This window comes from Alligator sinensis, unplaced genomic scaffold (genome assembly GCF_000455745.1).
Source record: "Alligator sinensis unplaced genomic scaffold, ASM45574v1 scaffold240_1, whole genome shotgun sequence".
NCBI lineage: Eukaryota > Metazoa > Chordata > Crocodylia > Alligatoridae > Alligator > Alligator sinensis.
Window position 1 is genome coordinate 2,660,182 of NW_005841902.1, and position 15,867 is coordinate 2,676,048.

General features: G+C 41.7%; 1 protein-coding gene across 1 annotated transcript in view; it reads right to left on the bottom strand.

Annotated features, from left to right (window-relative positions):
- Nucleotides 1-15,867, bottom strand: part of DAPK1 (death associated protein kinase 1) — a 76,826-nt gene that overhangs the window by 23,516 nt on the left and 37,443 nt on the right. Inside the window, exons 15-18 of the mRNA XM_006018471.3 lie at nt 12,528-12,725; nt 11,289-11,486; nt 6,583-6,681; nt 2,646-2,723 (exon numbers count right to left, since the gene is read on the bottom strand). Of these exons, the coding sequence (XP_006018533.1) occupies nt 2,646-2,723; nt 6,583-6,681; nt 11,289-11,486; nt 12,528-12,725 (573 nt within the window). The remainder of the gene's footprint in view (nt 1-2,645; nt 2,724-6,582; nt 6,682-11,288; nt 11,487-12,527; nt 12,726-15,867) is intronic.

Sequence of the window (15,867 nt, forward strand, 5' to 3'; positions counted from 1 at the left end):
GGCACTACAAATTGCTCATGTGTTATGTGAGCAAAGGAAACTAAAAAAGTTAGAACATAATTTAGGATTTACAAATCAATACTAACATTTGAGTTAACAGTTCTAGGACTAAACCAATACCAATTAACAGAAGCTCAGTTTTTGGTATACCATCAGTACAATGGATTAATTTTGGAGGTGTAGGTGCTCAGAAAGAAGAAACCAACATTCCTTCCCTGGGGTCTGCTAATTATCCTTCTCTTCTTCCCAGCTGGCAGCAGGGAGCATCCCAGACAAAGCTGCTCTGCAGCTCTCTTCTTCCCTTCAATTTGAACTCCCCCTTGTAAGACTCCAAACCCAACAGCTGAGCACAAGACTGAACAAGGCGCTGCACAGTCTTTGAACAGTGGCCCTTTAGGGATGTTGGGACAGAGACAGCAGAAAGCTGCAGGGGAGAAAGGAAGGTTTTCCTTCCACCCTTATCACCAGTTGGGAAGGTGGGAGGAGAGGGAGGAAAGATGGGCACGCTGTTACAGTTTACGTACGCCTGAACAAAAGTGTACACCATTAAAAATGTAAAGCAATTAAAAAAAGATATTCAAATCTAAAGGAAAGAGATATTAAAATTAGATGCAGTGTCTCAGCTGAGAAAAGCAACAGAAGTATCATCAGATCCAATTTCTGTCCCTCTCAATCTGATAACTACTTATTGGAGGGGGACCTATATTTGCAGTTCAGAAAACCTATTTCACGGGATGCCAACTGCCCATTTTCTCCATTAGGATGAGGTTATTTGAACCACCATGAAACCAGTCCACCAATTTTTATATCATCTATAAAGAAAAATGCACTGTGCTCTGAAAGCACAAATATTTCAGCATTATCACCCATCTTGGATAATAAAGACCCCTTTTATGGATACTACTTCAGTTTGTTAGTTGCTATTTATCAGACTGCCTGTTGCAAGGGGATGTCTGATTATAGACATATTAATTAACATGCACTCTCTTCAGAGATAGAAGGAAAGCTTTCAATAAATATCCACACAGTAAAACCAGATTAATTTCAAACCACCTCAAAATAATCTGCTTAATTTGCGGCAGGTTTGTGGAACAAGTGATGAGCTGTGCAACTGTTTGCTGTAGGGCACCACTTTTCTGCTCAGCTGGAGCTCAATGGTAGTTTAGCATAGCTGACTGGAGAAGTGTCACCCTCTGAAACAAAAACTGCAACAAACTGGAGCATACAACTGTGTGCTATACCTGTATGTGACCCACGGGCTGCTTCACATAGTCTCAGTAATTATCACAGGAATGTAACCCATGGAACGACCCAAGTTCTGCTATGCTATTGTATAAAAGGGCTACAGTTATCCAAAAACCTTCTTTGTCAGATTTGTCTAATCTCTCCCATCTTTTCTTCTGAAGAGAAGCAAACAAATACACAGACTTTGCCCTTCTCTATAAGTTGATAGGGGTACAAGGAGCTAGCTATCCCTTTCTTCTTTTCCTGGAGATCGAAAGTCACCAAAAAGCAAAGCTCCCTAGTCTTAGTTCTTGTCTTTCTGTACTTATGCATTTCAGAATAACACTACGTTTTCCCAGAACAACCTTGTTTCACTACCTGCACCAACTGCACTGTATGTAGAGCATAACAAACTGTTCAGTATTTATTTTTAATCTTGTTCGATAAATCAAATCACTACCTTATTTACTATATATCATCTACATTGTCCAATGAAGGCAAATAAGGTCTTAGCTACATCGTTTAAATTTGGATTTATTCCACAATTAGACTACGGCAATTAGAAATAGATTTGGACAAAAAAAAAAATACATACATCAACAAAGGCCAGTTCTTGACTTAAACGTTTTACTTTACAAACTTAGAACTGAACATACTTTATGCTCTATTAAAATAAACTCTTGAATTCATTAATACAAGACATCATTTAGTTTAGTAGAATTAAAAATGGACCAAAGACTTACAGGAATAATGAGAACATGTTACAATTATGTGACATGAAAGTAAAAATATCTGGATGAGGAGATGTATGCCCTCGTACTTCAGAACATTAGTCAACCACTAAAATGATGTAGGAAAAATCCCTTCCAGGCAAGTTTATTCCTTAATTGCCAATATCTTTTCTTTCCTGGAAGCAGCTAGAGCTGTTACCTGTCAGAGATAGGATTCCAGGCCAAGAGGCTCATGTGGTCTGATCTTCTTTGGCAATTCTTGTTAATATTTGTATGGAATTAGAGATCTCACTTCATTATGAGGAAATTTATTATCTTAATTAGATAAAAGTGGGCACATCTACACGTGTGCCCCACTGCACAGTACTCACCGGTACTGCACAGTCCTGGTGGCGTATGGGTCGTTTCCGACCTTACTGCGCAGTACCGGCAGCGTCACGGTTAGTGCCTGCCAATGCTACATCACCTTAACTCGTTGTTATGGTGACACAGCATCTTGTGCAGATGCACCTACTGAGAGCAACTGCACTTGAGTGAGAACTTTTACAACACTTAGTTTTGATTATTTTGTGAATGCCTCATTTTCTCAGTTTCTGCGACTAGAAAGCTCCTCTATATTTTAAGAACAAACAAACGACACAGGGCAAAGTAAAGTCTCATTTATACAAAGCGTCAGTCATGAGTTCCTACCTTTTTGAGCCTCGCAAGCAGACTGGCTACATGTTCATGCTGCTCTGTTCTTGCAAGATCTTCTGCTGTTTTCCCATCCTGTTAAAGATAAGTTATTAGCTGCAAGGATTTTTCTTTTGTCTGCAGTGAAAAACCATGTGTAGAGGAGATCAGTACTGCTCAAGGCAACCACAGAATAATTGTTGTCAGAGGCAAGTGGATTAGAAAAGAACCAGCAAGGGATTACCCCCAACTGGAATTCCTGTTTTGTTTAATCATCCAAAAGTGACAAGATAAAATGCACAATAGAATTCCCTTTGCAAATTGGTATCCTGATGTTACAGTAAAAAAATGCTTTGGATTCAGAGGCGTAGAACAATGCCAGGACTCCCCTCTAAATACTATCCTTCTTATCCAATTAAAAGCATAGGATGTCGGTCATTTCTAGACACCACCTACTAAAACCTGATATTAAATGTTTTAAAACATCAGCATATTTATTAAGAAAAAAAGTAAGTGATTAAATGTTTATTAATAGGTAAAAAAAAAAAAAAAGGGACAACAGTGAATTAGTTACTGGACAAAGATTTTCAAGAACCAAAAATAATGTGCTTTATGATTTTAAAAGCTTCAACAACCTTAAAAAGGAGGCAAAAAAGACTGTTTTCAGCATTTTACCTGTGACAATTAATTACCAAGGCTTCATAGATCAGCAATCTAATATGAAATGAACTGACAAAAAATGCTTACTTCCTTTACTCTTTGGACTACATTAATGCTACTGCTTTGTGCTGCATGGTACTTTGATAGTGAAACAATTTTTCATTTACAATGATTTTTATCCCTTTTATTTTTGTAGACAGAGGACAGGTGTGCTGTATTTACAAAAAAAAAACTGCTGGCAAAGTTAAGTCTGTTTTTCAGATTTCTCTGTTTTTATTACTGCTCAGTTTTTAAAGCCAAGTCTGCACAGTCATAAGAAGCACCTGAGGGTTTTATGCAATTCATAATGTCATTCCTAAGTGTGAAATAAACGTCCTTGCTTGCAAAAATTCAAGGTCCGCTTAAGAGACATTTTCTGTTGCCTATAAAATCCGGTGTGTTGACAACAACCCTATTAGCTTTGAACAAAGATGCTAGAGATTCAACACCAGCAAGGTAGCACTGGCAGCAAAAAAGCAAAATTGTACCTGACCATAGGAATTAAGTCAATTTAAAATCAGCACCTCTTCTTCAGGTAAATAATTAGCTTTAATTTTATCCAAAAATATTTGCAATGTCAATATTTCTCATTTCCTTTCCTTGACCATGACTTTTTTTACAACATCCCTTCTTCTCTTCCCTGACCATATTACCTATGGGTCTTCCATTTGACAGGAAGGATGGTCTAGTGGGTTCAATTCCTATCTGTCAGAATGTGTAACTAGAGATGCAGTTTCTGTAAGCCACTCTAATAGGGTGATAAAGCCATATTCAGCTCAAGTAATTGGAGTTTGATGTTCACATCTTAGTACTCCAATGCACGGGGTGGGGAGAGAAGAGAAGCTTTCAAGCAGGCATGCCACAAATTAACCCCCTGCCCTCCAAGTGTCACTCTAATTCCCTTCTCCTGCCTGATCTGCTGCTCTGCTTTCTGCTCCTGGACAATGTGCTGCTGTGTTGCCTACCCCCACACCCTATTTGCTGTGTGCCACACAGAGAAGCTGCCCATGCTACTTGGGACACTTGTACTGTGGGTTGGCCACCCCTGCTCTAAAGCATCTGTTGGTATAAAATGTGCTATATAAATAATGGCATTGTACTACAATTTCATCAAACCCACCAAAATAGAAAACCATAATGCTTCTTATAGAGGAAAATCAGAAAGAAAGCCCTGCATGAAAAATCCACTTGGACTTTGTGAATTGAGATGTACCTGTGATCATAAATTGTCTTAATTTCTGGTAGCTTCACTTAGAAGTTCAAAATTCTTTAAGCAGGAATTTTGAAGAATGTCATGCTCTTTGAAAGACAGCTGTATTATAATAGGATAGACAGTCTGCTGGTTAAGAACTTCTAGGGAGAAGCAAGCATAACGTACCTAACAGGACTGTCATTTTATCATAGCCAATGTGAAATTGAAAAACCACAGTATTTTCTGGGTACAAAGTGTCACTTATATTTGCACCTACAACATATATTTGAACCCCCTACCCAACACATACACAACTGGTTTTCAATAAACAGCTTTCCTACTCAAGCTATCTTTATAGATTCTTTAAAAAGGAAGGATTTTTTGAACGAGCAGTGGTTAAGCAAAAAAGGCTTGATTTTATGAATATACATTTAACGTATGCATGAAGACTACATGCAGTTACCTCTTTTTGATGTAAACAGCTAGTTACAAGTTTAACTGGCTATCTGCACATAGTTATATTAAAAACACTTTGGGGAATATACATGTAGTACAATTCCAGAAAACCAATCATTATGAGGGAGCAAAGAACTGTCAACTAGCATATATGCATATACCTTTTTTAATATAAAAGCTAGTTGTGTATTCCAGAAGCATAAAGTTTTCTTAAATCACTAAAAACATTTCTGCAGCTGAAATTTCAAATTAAAAAATGGTTCTAACATCTACCAAAAATGTTTAAGCACCAATGAACTGAAAAACTGCTCCCAGAAAGAGGAGAGTCAAACTATAAGCATTTCAGAGAGAATGACTCTTAGGATTTCCCCTGCCAGTTTAATGCCCCAGTCAAGAAAACAAAACACTGGAAACGTCATTAAATCACCATGTGCTCCCCATTTCCCTCATCCTATCAACAGTGATTGTATGCAGCATCCTGGCAAACATGTCTCCTGTATAACCAGCCTACTTCTTCTGGCAAATTTATTATCATTTATAATTCCTATTTTATACTTTAAATAATTCTCTCCCCTATGCCATTTTGTTAAAGAGACACCAAGAGAGGAAACCAACAAGTTAATACATGTGCAGGGAACAGTGACTATACAGTAAATGCTGTGTTTACTAGTCACAGACACACAATTTTTTTATTTATATATGTGTGTGTGTGTGTGTGTGTGTGTGTGTGTCTGACTAGTGAAAGAATTTTTATATCTATAGATAGACAGAATCCTCTTTTAGTTTTAGAAATCTCAAGTGTAATTTCAAAGTAACGAACTGGAAACAAGTTCCTTAGGAGTCCATAGCTCTTCAATGACTACTTTTTAATGTACATGGACTGTGCAGCTTTTCCTGGACAGGATATCCCGGATAGGGCACACGGTAATTTAGAGTGATTTAGCTGTATTCCTTCTGTAAACAAGGTAGTATGTATTTGTTTAACATATGGACAATGATATGTGAGGGGGGCTACTTGTTCTTCATCACTCCTCTGGACATGCCAGTCAGCGGAACATATCTAAACATTGCTGAGAATGAAAAGCACTTGAGGTGGTAGTATTGATGGGAGGCAGAGGTGCAGATCAGTATGACAGGCAGTAATTGCTTTGCAAGTACACCTGCATGCTAGCTCATCCATTCACCCACCCACACATGTACGCCATGAAATATTTTCACTAAAATAAAATGAAAGCTATTTTAAAAAAGCATCTAAAAAAAGATTTGAAATGTGTTTACACAGGCACTTGACATGCTGAGAAAAATGGCCAGCTGTACTTACTGAAAATAGGCTACAACTAAATTTCCTTTAAGGTTCTGCAGATGATGTGGGAGTTGTACTGCACCTCAATTTGTTTTATATTTAAAATGCATCAGGCTGGGCATCACCTGTGTGTGGGCTGGTGACAATATTTGTCGAAGTCAAAGTGAACTCTAGTCTTACAACAATTTTTACCGTTTCAAACTACAACTATAATAGGCTATCACTTTTCCTCTGAGACAGAAGCTTTAAGTTGTTTTATTTATGGTAGTAGGAAACAAGTAAAGAACATAATGTATTATACTTACAGAAGTGAAAGCTTCTACATTGGCACCAGTGACACAGAGGAACCGCACAACATCAAGAATTCCATTATTTGCTGCCAGATGTAAAGGCGTTCGCCCATACTATAATAGGAGAAAAATTAAATGAAGTTTCTATTAAGCTGGTTAGAGAGCCTAATTTTCAGACAGGTTTATTTTTCGTTAGACAGATGCCACATAAGTACTACATACATGTGCTACACAATTAAGGACTGACAAGAATGTACTGAGTTTAGAAGAGTTGCGCTTGCATAGTTTTAAGTCTGATTTAATCAAAAAATAAGATTGGAGTTCAGGACTTAGAAACAGGAAACTTAAAATAAGTCAGGGGTAGCACGACTGCACTAAGGTCCCAAGATTCCTGGTGATAAGTGAGGATCTCTAACTTTCAGTAAAACAGAGTGGCACAGGACTGTTTTCCAGGAGTGACAAACGATATCCATAGGCAAGAATGTCAAAGGGAAAGGATGTCTTAGCAGCGGGGACCTTGCAAGCAAAAGAGCAGTATACTGATCTGGATTGAGACACAGGATTTTTTGGAGAAAGGTGGTGGGCGAGGAGCACTGAAGAACAAGGTAGGAAGATGCAGAAAGGAAGCTGGAAGTGGAAGACGAGGAAAAGTTTGAAAACTAGAGAACGAAAGAAGATGCCAAGATACAGATGTAAAAGACAGATGCATCAGAACCTAGAATAGGAGGGAATGATGGCTGCAGAACATGCAAAATATGAAGATGTGGTCTAACAGTAGAAATTGTAGAATTTACTAGAGTGGTAGAAAGAGGCTGTTGCAAGAAATACTTGTCATCTTCATTACAGGAATGACTTCTCACTATCCTTGTTTGATTACATGTAATTAGGTTTGTGAGGCCTGACACTCAACTTCCAGACTACAAAATCCTGGCAAATTCTGAATAGCACATCTGATCAATTCAAAATTTCCAAGGACTGGTGTAGATATCAGTGGGTAGAATGCTACTGAATATGTGGAAAGCTGGGGCACTGAAGGTAGGAGGGACACATGAAACTGTAGATGTCTGTTTAGTACAGTTTCAAGTAGTTCTGCAATTGTCTGTCAGAGTAACTGTTAATGCCTTCTAGCATAAGAATGCCTGGTTTCAACTCCAGCCATGCCCCCAGTAAATCGGAGGTAGGCAACCAGCGACACATCTGTCAGAAGTGGTGCAAGCTGCCTCTGTGTGGCGCACATGGCAGATTGGGAGAAGACAGACAGCAAAGCGACAGATAGGGCAGGACACAGAAAGCAGAGCAGTAGGGACCACATGGATGGGAATAGAAAGCAGAGCAGAAGATTAGGCAGGGGAAGGGGATCAGAGTGGCACTTGGGAAAGGGGCTAATCTGTGACATGACTGCCTAAAACATTCATTCCCACTGAAGTAGAGTAACACATCACACTGAATTACTTATTGCCTCAACTGAAAGAAGAATGATGGGGCTAGAGAACAGACATGAAGGAGAAATAGAGATTGGGAGCTTAGACAGCTCTGGCATGAGGGCAAGTTTGGGGGTTCCTTGAATGGGAGAAACATACAAAGAGGGCATACAGAAGCCCCCCACAGAGGGAGGGCATAAAGAACCCCCACACAAGGGATAAGACTTGGCATAGTGAGCAGAGAGGGGGATGGGAAGATGATACATGGGGAGCCTGTGATGGCCAGAGAGGGATACAAAGAGCCCCAGGTACACGCTAGAAGCTCAGTCAACATAGCAAAGCAACAGCAGGAGATCCCCTAGTATTTTCTAAGGCTGACAGACACTCAGATGTGAATGGTCTTAACCAACTCTTCTTTCCTTCTGTATGGTATCAGATATCAACTTCCAAATCTGAGCCACTGTCTGGTGTTATCGTTCAATGTGAGGATTCCATCTACCCCATCTAGGCATTGCCACAAACAGCAAAAACACTGTCCTCAGAGTGGATACAATTCCTGTATCTTCTGTACTCACATCTGTCATTATCTTCTCTGAACTTGTAAGTGCTCTTTTCATTTATTCATATGACATCTTCTCTCTCCTCTCATTCTAAACGCTTCCTTTTACTAAGTAAATTCAAGTTTTCTTATTTTTGTAATAAGGTCCAAGCATTATGACCTTCAAAGTTTCTAGCACAGCTAAGATAATTACTTAGAGAAAGATCTCTACCCCTTCAAAACCCAGAACTCAAATAAATATGAGGCTCTTTAAGGTCCCTTATCACAGAACAAAATGTGAGACAGCATCTATTGCACTTGTATGGGTAGTACCATGTTTATGAATCCAAGATGTGTGCTTAATTGAGTTAACTGAATCACATTGGTAGCAGTTTGCTTTTAAAAAAGGACCCAGCAGAATAACGATGTTATATACAAACACAGCTCAAGTCTCTTCCAAGAGAAAGAGTCTGGTCTACTAAAAAAGATAGGACAAAAATACCTTAGACTTCCATAGACAAGGTACCATGTCTATTTAACACTTAGAGGCTGGTTATTATTCCCCTTCACACTGAGCGCAGCCCAAGATCCTCAGTCATGAAAAGAGGTGCTAATCTGGTCTTCAGCTGCATTAATTCACCTTCCCAAAAAACATGTTCTCAACCGTGGCTCTGCATGTAATTGCCCAATCAATCAGGCTTACGTTAACATAAGGGGTGGAGAACTTATTACCAAAAGCTTTCCACTTGGCAGCTACTGATCTTTATATTAAAAAAAAAAAAAAAAAAGACTGTGCCAGACCAGCCTTTAAGCCAAAAATCCACACTCTTACATAGCTCTCTGCAGCACAGAAGGTCAGAAGCTTTGTAATGAATGGAGACATTAATTACTAATATTGTATTTCAAGATTATGTATGCTTTCAGAAAAAGAGCTATTATTACTTTTTTTTTTAATAAAAATGTTTCACAGAATACCACAAATGACCCCTATGATTAACTCCTTCAAAGCTGGTGGTCTATGAAAACTGTATGACATAACAATATCCTTCTACCTATGCAGAAGTAGGCATTCAAAGCTAAATACCATGCACTCGCCATACATGGTATGGCAGCAGAGTCTAACTGCTTCCATTAAAGCTATTCAAAACTAGCAACAGGATAATTTCCTGAAGTAGGTTATTATTCTTTTAAAGACTCCTAGAACGAAAGCCAGAACGTTAAGATCTACAACCGGGGTGGACAATTATTTGGGCTGGACGGCCCCTTAACAAGTTTTGGTGAGCTGTTGCACGTTGGATGAGCACACGCCCTTCCCGCAAAAACTCCTTAAGTGGCACTGCCCTGGGGCCTAGCCCCATGCTGTCACTACCCCATGATCCTGATCCCGGAGTTGCCATGGAGATCAGCCCAGGAACCCTGCAGGAAGGGCACACTTGGCCAGGCAAATGGGATGGGGCCACAGGTGAGCAGGGAGTGGAGTCTGGGAGCAGGATGAGTGGCCGGGATCTTGCGATGGTGACAGCACGGAGCTGAGGCCCATGGCAGAGCCATGATCTGCTCCTGGCATGCTCCTGCCTGTGGAACTGGCACCTGTCGCAGGGATGCGAGAACAGCAGATTGTGGCTCTGCCCTGGGCCCTGGCCCTGCGCTGTCATCACTCCAAGATCTTGGCCCCATCCCCACCTTCCCGTCCCATTCCCAGATGCTGTTCCCTGCCTGCCTGCAGCCCTGTCCAGCTGAGTATGCCCTGCCTGCATGGGAACCGAGCCAGTCTACATGGAGACCCTGCCTGACACCTCCAGTTGTAGGTGCAGGGTGGACAGGCTGGGGTGCCCAGGCAGCAGGGTGGTCTGGCAGTGGCAGATACACTAGAAAATCCAGCCTGCTTGCCACATTTTGCCCACCCTGATCTACAAGATACTCATACAATCTACTTAGAACTATCATAACAAGAGGGACTTAAAAATGCTAACTTAGATATCTAAGAAACAAGCCCTTAAATGTTTACATTAGAAAAGGTTTAGGTTTGTTGGTTTTTTTTGTTAGCAATCATCCTGTAAAACATTAGAATCAGCATTATAGATGGGAATATTTTGCCAAATATTTCTGCAACTGATTGTATAGTATTTATATGAAGCCCCCCCCATTCACCTTCCAACAAAGCATTTGTTTTCAGTTGGTAGTGGAATCTGCAGGGTTCATCACCTATTAGCTAAAATATGGGTTCATTTTACATAATTCAATATGATTCATGGAATCATACAAAAGTAGAGCTGGGAGGGACCTCTGGAGGTCATATGGGTCAACTCCCTGGCTGAGGCAAGATCATCCTTATTTGAACCTTCCCAGTATTCAAAATATATAACTGATGACCAGCACCTCTAAATAAATAATAAAAAAACACTTTAGTTGTTTACACTGCCACAAATACCATCTGTTCCTAGTTGCCTAAATGTTTCCTGGAGGAAGTAAGACCATATTACTAAGCAAGCATGTTGGCATGTACCTTAATGTAACTGCTGAAGAAAAGTTTATTGCTACAACCGATTCAAGTCCTTTTTCCTTGCTAAGTAATTCAGCTTCAATGAAGTTATGGTTAACTTCATAAAGGTGGGGTTCTTTAAATAATTCCTGGTAGCCTATTTTGAGGGGGAGAACAGACTTTTCCTATTGTAATCATTTATAAGTTAAGAGAACCTTAGCCATCCAAAAAAGATAAGATATTTAACAAATAATCTGAATATTGATTCTGCTTTCTTTACCTTATTAGTAACATCCAAATTACAACTTGTTTCACAGAGTGCCATCACAATAGGAACATTCCCATCTTTGCAGGCCACATGCAGAGGGGTATTTCCATGTCTGTCTTGGAAATCGACAAAACATCCCTGACTAATGAGAGTTTTAACAACTTCCATTTGACATCTTCTCACTGCAAGATGCAGGGCTATGTGCCCATCCTGAAATCACAAAGACAACTGTCTATCATTTAAAAAAGAAAAAGTTAATTTAACCATACAAACCATTTTTGATAGACTTATAATTCATTTTGTGGCAGTATTATCCTGCCTCACTGATTACAAACCAAAAAAACCCAACGTGCCCATGTCAGGGCAAATCAACAGAGTTTCCTTGCAACGGGTATGGAAACTATGCCAGACTAGTTTAAGGATTTACTGACAGGTGGCAGCCAATGCATAAAAAAAGAATCCAGACAATCTGCTTAGATTTGTGGTTTCAGAGAAGCATAACATTGTATATTTAGAACAAACTGAGAGAGAATGTATGGCTGGACAGAAAAAATAATTGCATTTAGCTCTCTTGTAAGCAAACACACTACTTTCTTCCTGCATTTCCAGTTGTAAGCAGTGGCTCTTTGAGCTCTACACTGTTTAAATGTAACAGCAATTTCAGAATGAACAGTATTAACTATCATGACAGCCACATTAAGAACAAGATTTATTCTTTAGGGCCAAATATGGGAGAGGTGTGGGGGGGAGGGGAAGATTCTGAACTGATTACAGCTGTTTTTAAACACATTTAGTTTAGAAGTTGGAAAACAATGAAGTGATTTATTCTCTTAAATCTAACATGCAGGTGTTGAAGGAAAGCAATACATCCAGTGCCACTGTTTCTTTAGGAATGTAATTTGCAACAAGCTATTCAAGACTCAATGTTCCACCTATTTTCTTAAAAAAGAATAAGGATCAGCCATAAAAGGGTAACAGAAAGATAAAGTTGATGATATGGGCTTACCTGAATATAGATACAATCATGGGGAGGAAGGGAGGGATATCAGTCAGCAAATTCGGAAATGCTGTAGTTATCAACATTCACTGTAGTATGTTAGAAGATGTTTTTAAATTTTAAATAATGATGGTTTGCAGCACTAAAATGAAGTATTTTATAGAAAGTAATTTGGAGGTATAAATAGTTCTGTAAAACCCAGGCTTACTGCACATAATTCTTGACTAAATGTGACTCATTCACCCATGACTTACCTTGTCTGTTGCATCAAGGTCAGCTCCACACTCTGCCAAGCATTCTACAATATCATGGTAGCCTCTAGCTGATGCAGTCAGAAGTGGAGTCTCCCCTTCTTTATTTTTAATGTTCACATTACAACCTGCTTCACAAAGTGCTTTGGCAACAGGGTAGTAGCCATGCCAAGCAGCACAGTGCAAGGGAGTTTCTTCTTCCTAACGGTATTGGTAAGTAAAATCAAGACAGCTGAGAGAATATTGCAGAACCTATGCTCTGAGTTTCATTTTATGGCTAAGGTGAATATATAACTATAAAAAGTTAGGACTTATGAAATTATTTGGAATTGCTATAATACAAAAAGTTGGCATTATCAAAAGTGAGTTTAAGTCATTATGAGTGTCAGTGAATGTAACTCAACAGCTTCTCTTAACAGTCTTGAATCTGGGAAACAATATTTCTCAGTATAAAGTGCAGTACTCTAGTGGTACCTGACTTTTCAGCAAATACTGGAACCACCCTCCTAGCTGTATCCAAGCAACCAAAGCTAATCATTTATCTAGGTTCTCTCATTTAAAAACATGTCCTTATTCTGTTTTTCATTTAATTAAGAATTAATCACATGGCAGAAACAGAAAACCGAACACAGGAGATTGAGCTCCCATTTTCTAGCTCTGATATGAACTCTGGTATGAGGCATATCATATTTCTAGGTTTAAACTGTTAAAAAGTGCCCATTATTGACTTAGGGGTGTTAAACCTGATGATTTAGGAGTGTTAATCCACATTTTCAAAGTGACTGGGGACTTGATTAGGGCTGTGCGAAACTTCGGTCGCTGATTTGATTCAGTGGAGATTCAGTGGCCAAATCTCTGAATCTGAATTGTATCAGGAGACCCTTTAATCTCTCCAGATCAAATTAAGAGACCCTCTGAACTGATTCAGAGAGATTTGGAGAAATTTGATGATTTGGACATAGACACAGCTTTAAAATGTCTTTTCTACATACCTCAAGGTACCTGGCGGCTCATGAATGCTTGAAACGGTGGGGCGGATGAAGTGTCCCACAGGAGCACGGGGAGTGGGGAGGTCCCCAGAGCACTTGGCAGTGGACCCAGAAGTGGACCCTCCCCCTGGCTTGGCGACCGGTGCCTCCTGAGTCTGAGGGACCACCTGGGTCCCCCCATGGTCGATCACCAAGCCAGGGGGGCACGTGGGGGGTGGGGTGGGCATGCGCTCCCTGGCAGACCCGGAAGTGGACTGGAAATACCTCCGGTCCACTTTCTGGTTCACCGCCAAGCATGTGGGGGGCTCCCCCGCACTCCTGTGGGACGTTCCATCCACCTCACCATCGCAGCATACATGAGCCACGCCTGGCATCTTGAGACATGTAAAAAAAACATTTAAAGCCATGTCTATAGCTGAATCGCTGATTCTCTGAATCAGCATCAAATCTTCAGATTCAGATGAATTGAATCGGGACGGTGATCCAAATTAACAAACTGAATCACTGTCCCCGATTCGGGCTGAATCCAAATAAAATATGGCCCGTCTTGCACACCCCTAGATTTAATAGCCTGAGTTTCTTGAACAGATAGGTTGCTTGCAGATGTTAAAAACAAACAAAACCCAACAACTAGAACAGTGCCTTTATTTTCAACTCTGTGCAATCCCACGCCAAGCCCAGCGCATGCCCAGAAGAGGCAGCACGTTACCAGGACACGGCTTGCCAGACATCTGTATAGATCAGGCACTTTTATCTAACAGCAGATTGAATAAGCTAATATATAAAAGTGCCAAAAAGCCCTGCTGAAGCACATATCTATACAGATGCTGCAGAGCCCGGTTGAAGTAACATGCTGCTTCTTCTGGTAAAGTGCATTTTTTTTTCTTTCTTTTTTTTTTTAAACATCTGCAAGCAGCCTTAAAATGTATCCTGTGCTTTTATAACAATGCCATGAGGCTTCATTAAGCTTTCTTTGAAACATTAAAATATTTTACAAAAAGATACTATTCTAAGTGCAACGGTCTATAATGGGGATTATAACAGTCCATGGAGGCAAGTCATTCAGCCCACAGGGCTTGTCATGGGTCCAGAAATTTAGCAGCACAGCAACAGCAGTGTTACCTGCCATGACTCCCAGAATTTACAGACTTTTGGGGAGCCCCGTGGCCAGATGACATGGCACTCTGTGCCAGATCAGGGTTGTGGACTGATTCCACATGCTGGATCTGGGCATTGGGGCTGAATGAGTTGACCAACACTGGGTTATAAAAATCAACATAAAAAAAAAGTGAAAAACCTGGAGAGAGTCACCAGGGCAATGAGACCATACATATAATTTCTCCCCTGAACCTACCAGATATTTTGTAGCTCATGCTAGAACAGGGGCAGGCAATTATTTCAGGCAGAGGGCAGCGTACCCAGTTTTGCCAAGCTGTCAAGGGCCACATGGGTAGCCCCGCCCCTTGACAGGTCACCATCTTGGGACCAATTTCCCAATGTCTGGGGGCCAGCGCTGGTGGGGCCCAGAGCAGGGTGCAGGCTGGCAGGGGTCTATGGAGCTGGGTTGGGCTGCACCAGCAGGGAGAGCAGGGAGCTGGCCGGGCTCCATGGAGCCCCTGCTGCCCAGGACCCCTGTGCTCCTGCCACCCTGCTCTGGGCCCTGTTGGTGCTGGCCCTGGGACACCAGTGTGGGCCCCATGCACCCGGCTCACTCCCAGTGCCCCCCCAGTTCCACAGTACAGGTGGGGGGCAGCATGCAGCCCCAACCCCCTGTTTGCCGGCAGGGAAGGAGGTGGAGCTGAGTGCCGGGAAAAGTGCCCTCCATGGCCCCCCGCTCACTGGTGGCCCATGCTCCCTGGTGCAGCCACTCGCAGTCTGCATGATACTGTCTTGAGCAGGCACAGGCAGCCCTATGCAGGCTGCAAGCAGCTGCTGCAAAGGGCGCTGGCCACGGGGTAGGGGTGGGGCCACTTTTCCCACACTCAGCACCAGCTTGTAACCTGTCCCCGCTGCCAGCCTGGGCCCTGCGCCGGCTCCAGGCTTACCCATCAGGGCTGTGTCGTGGCGGCAGCAGCTGCTTGGTGTAGAGGAAAGCGGCTGCCCCACTTGCCGCACCGGGCTGTGTTTGCTACTGCCGCCTCTGGGCCGCCCAGCACACGAGCTCTGGGTGGGCAGCAGCAGCAAACAAGGCCTGGCAAGCCTGAAGCTGGCACGGGGCCCAGATTGGCAGCGGAGGCAGGTTACAAGCTGGTGCTGAGCCTGGGAAAAGCAGCCCCTCACCTGCCCCATGGCCGGCGCCCCATGCTGCAGCTGCTCGCAGCCCGCATGGGGCTGCCCGTGTTTGGTCCGGACGC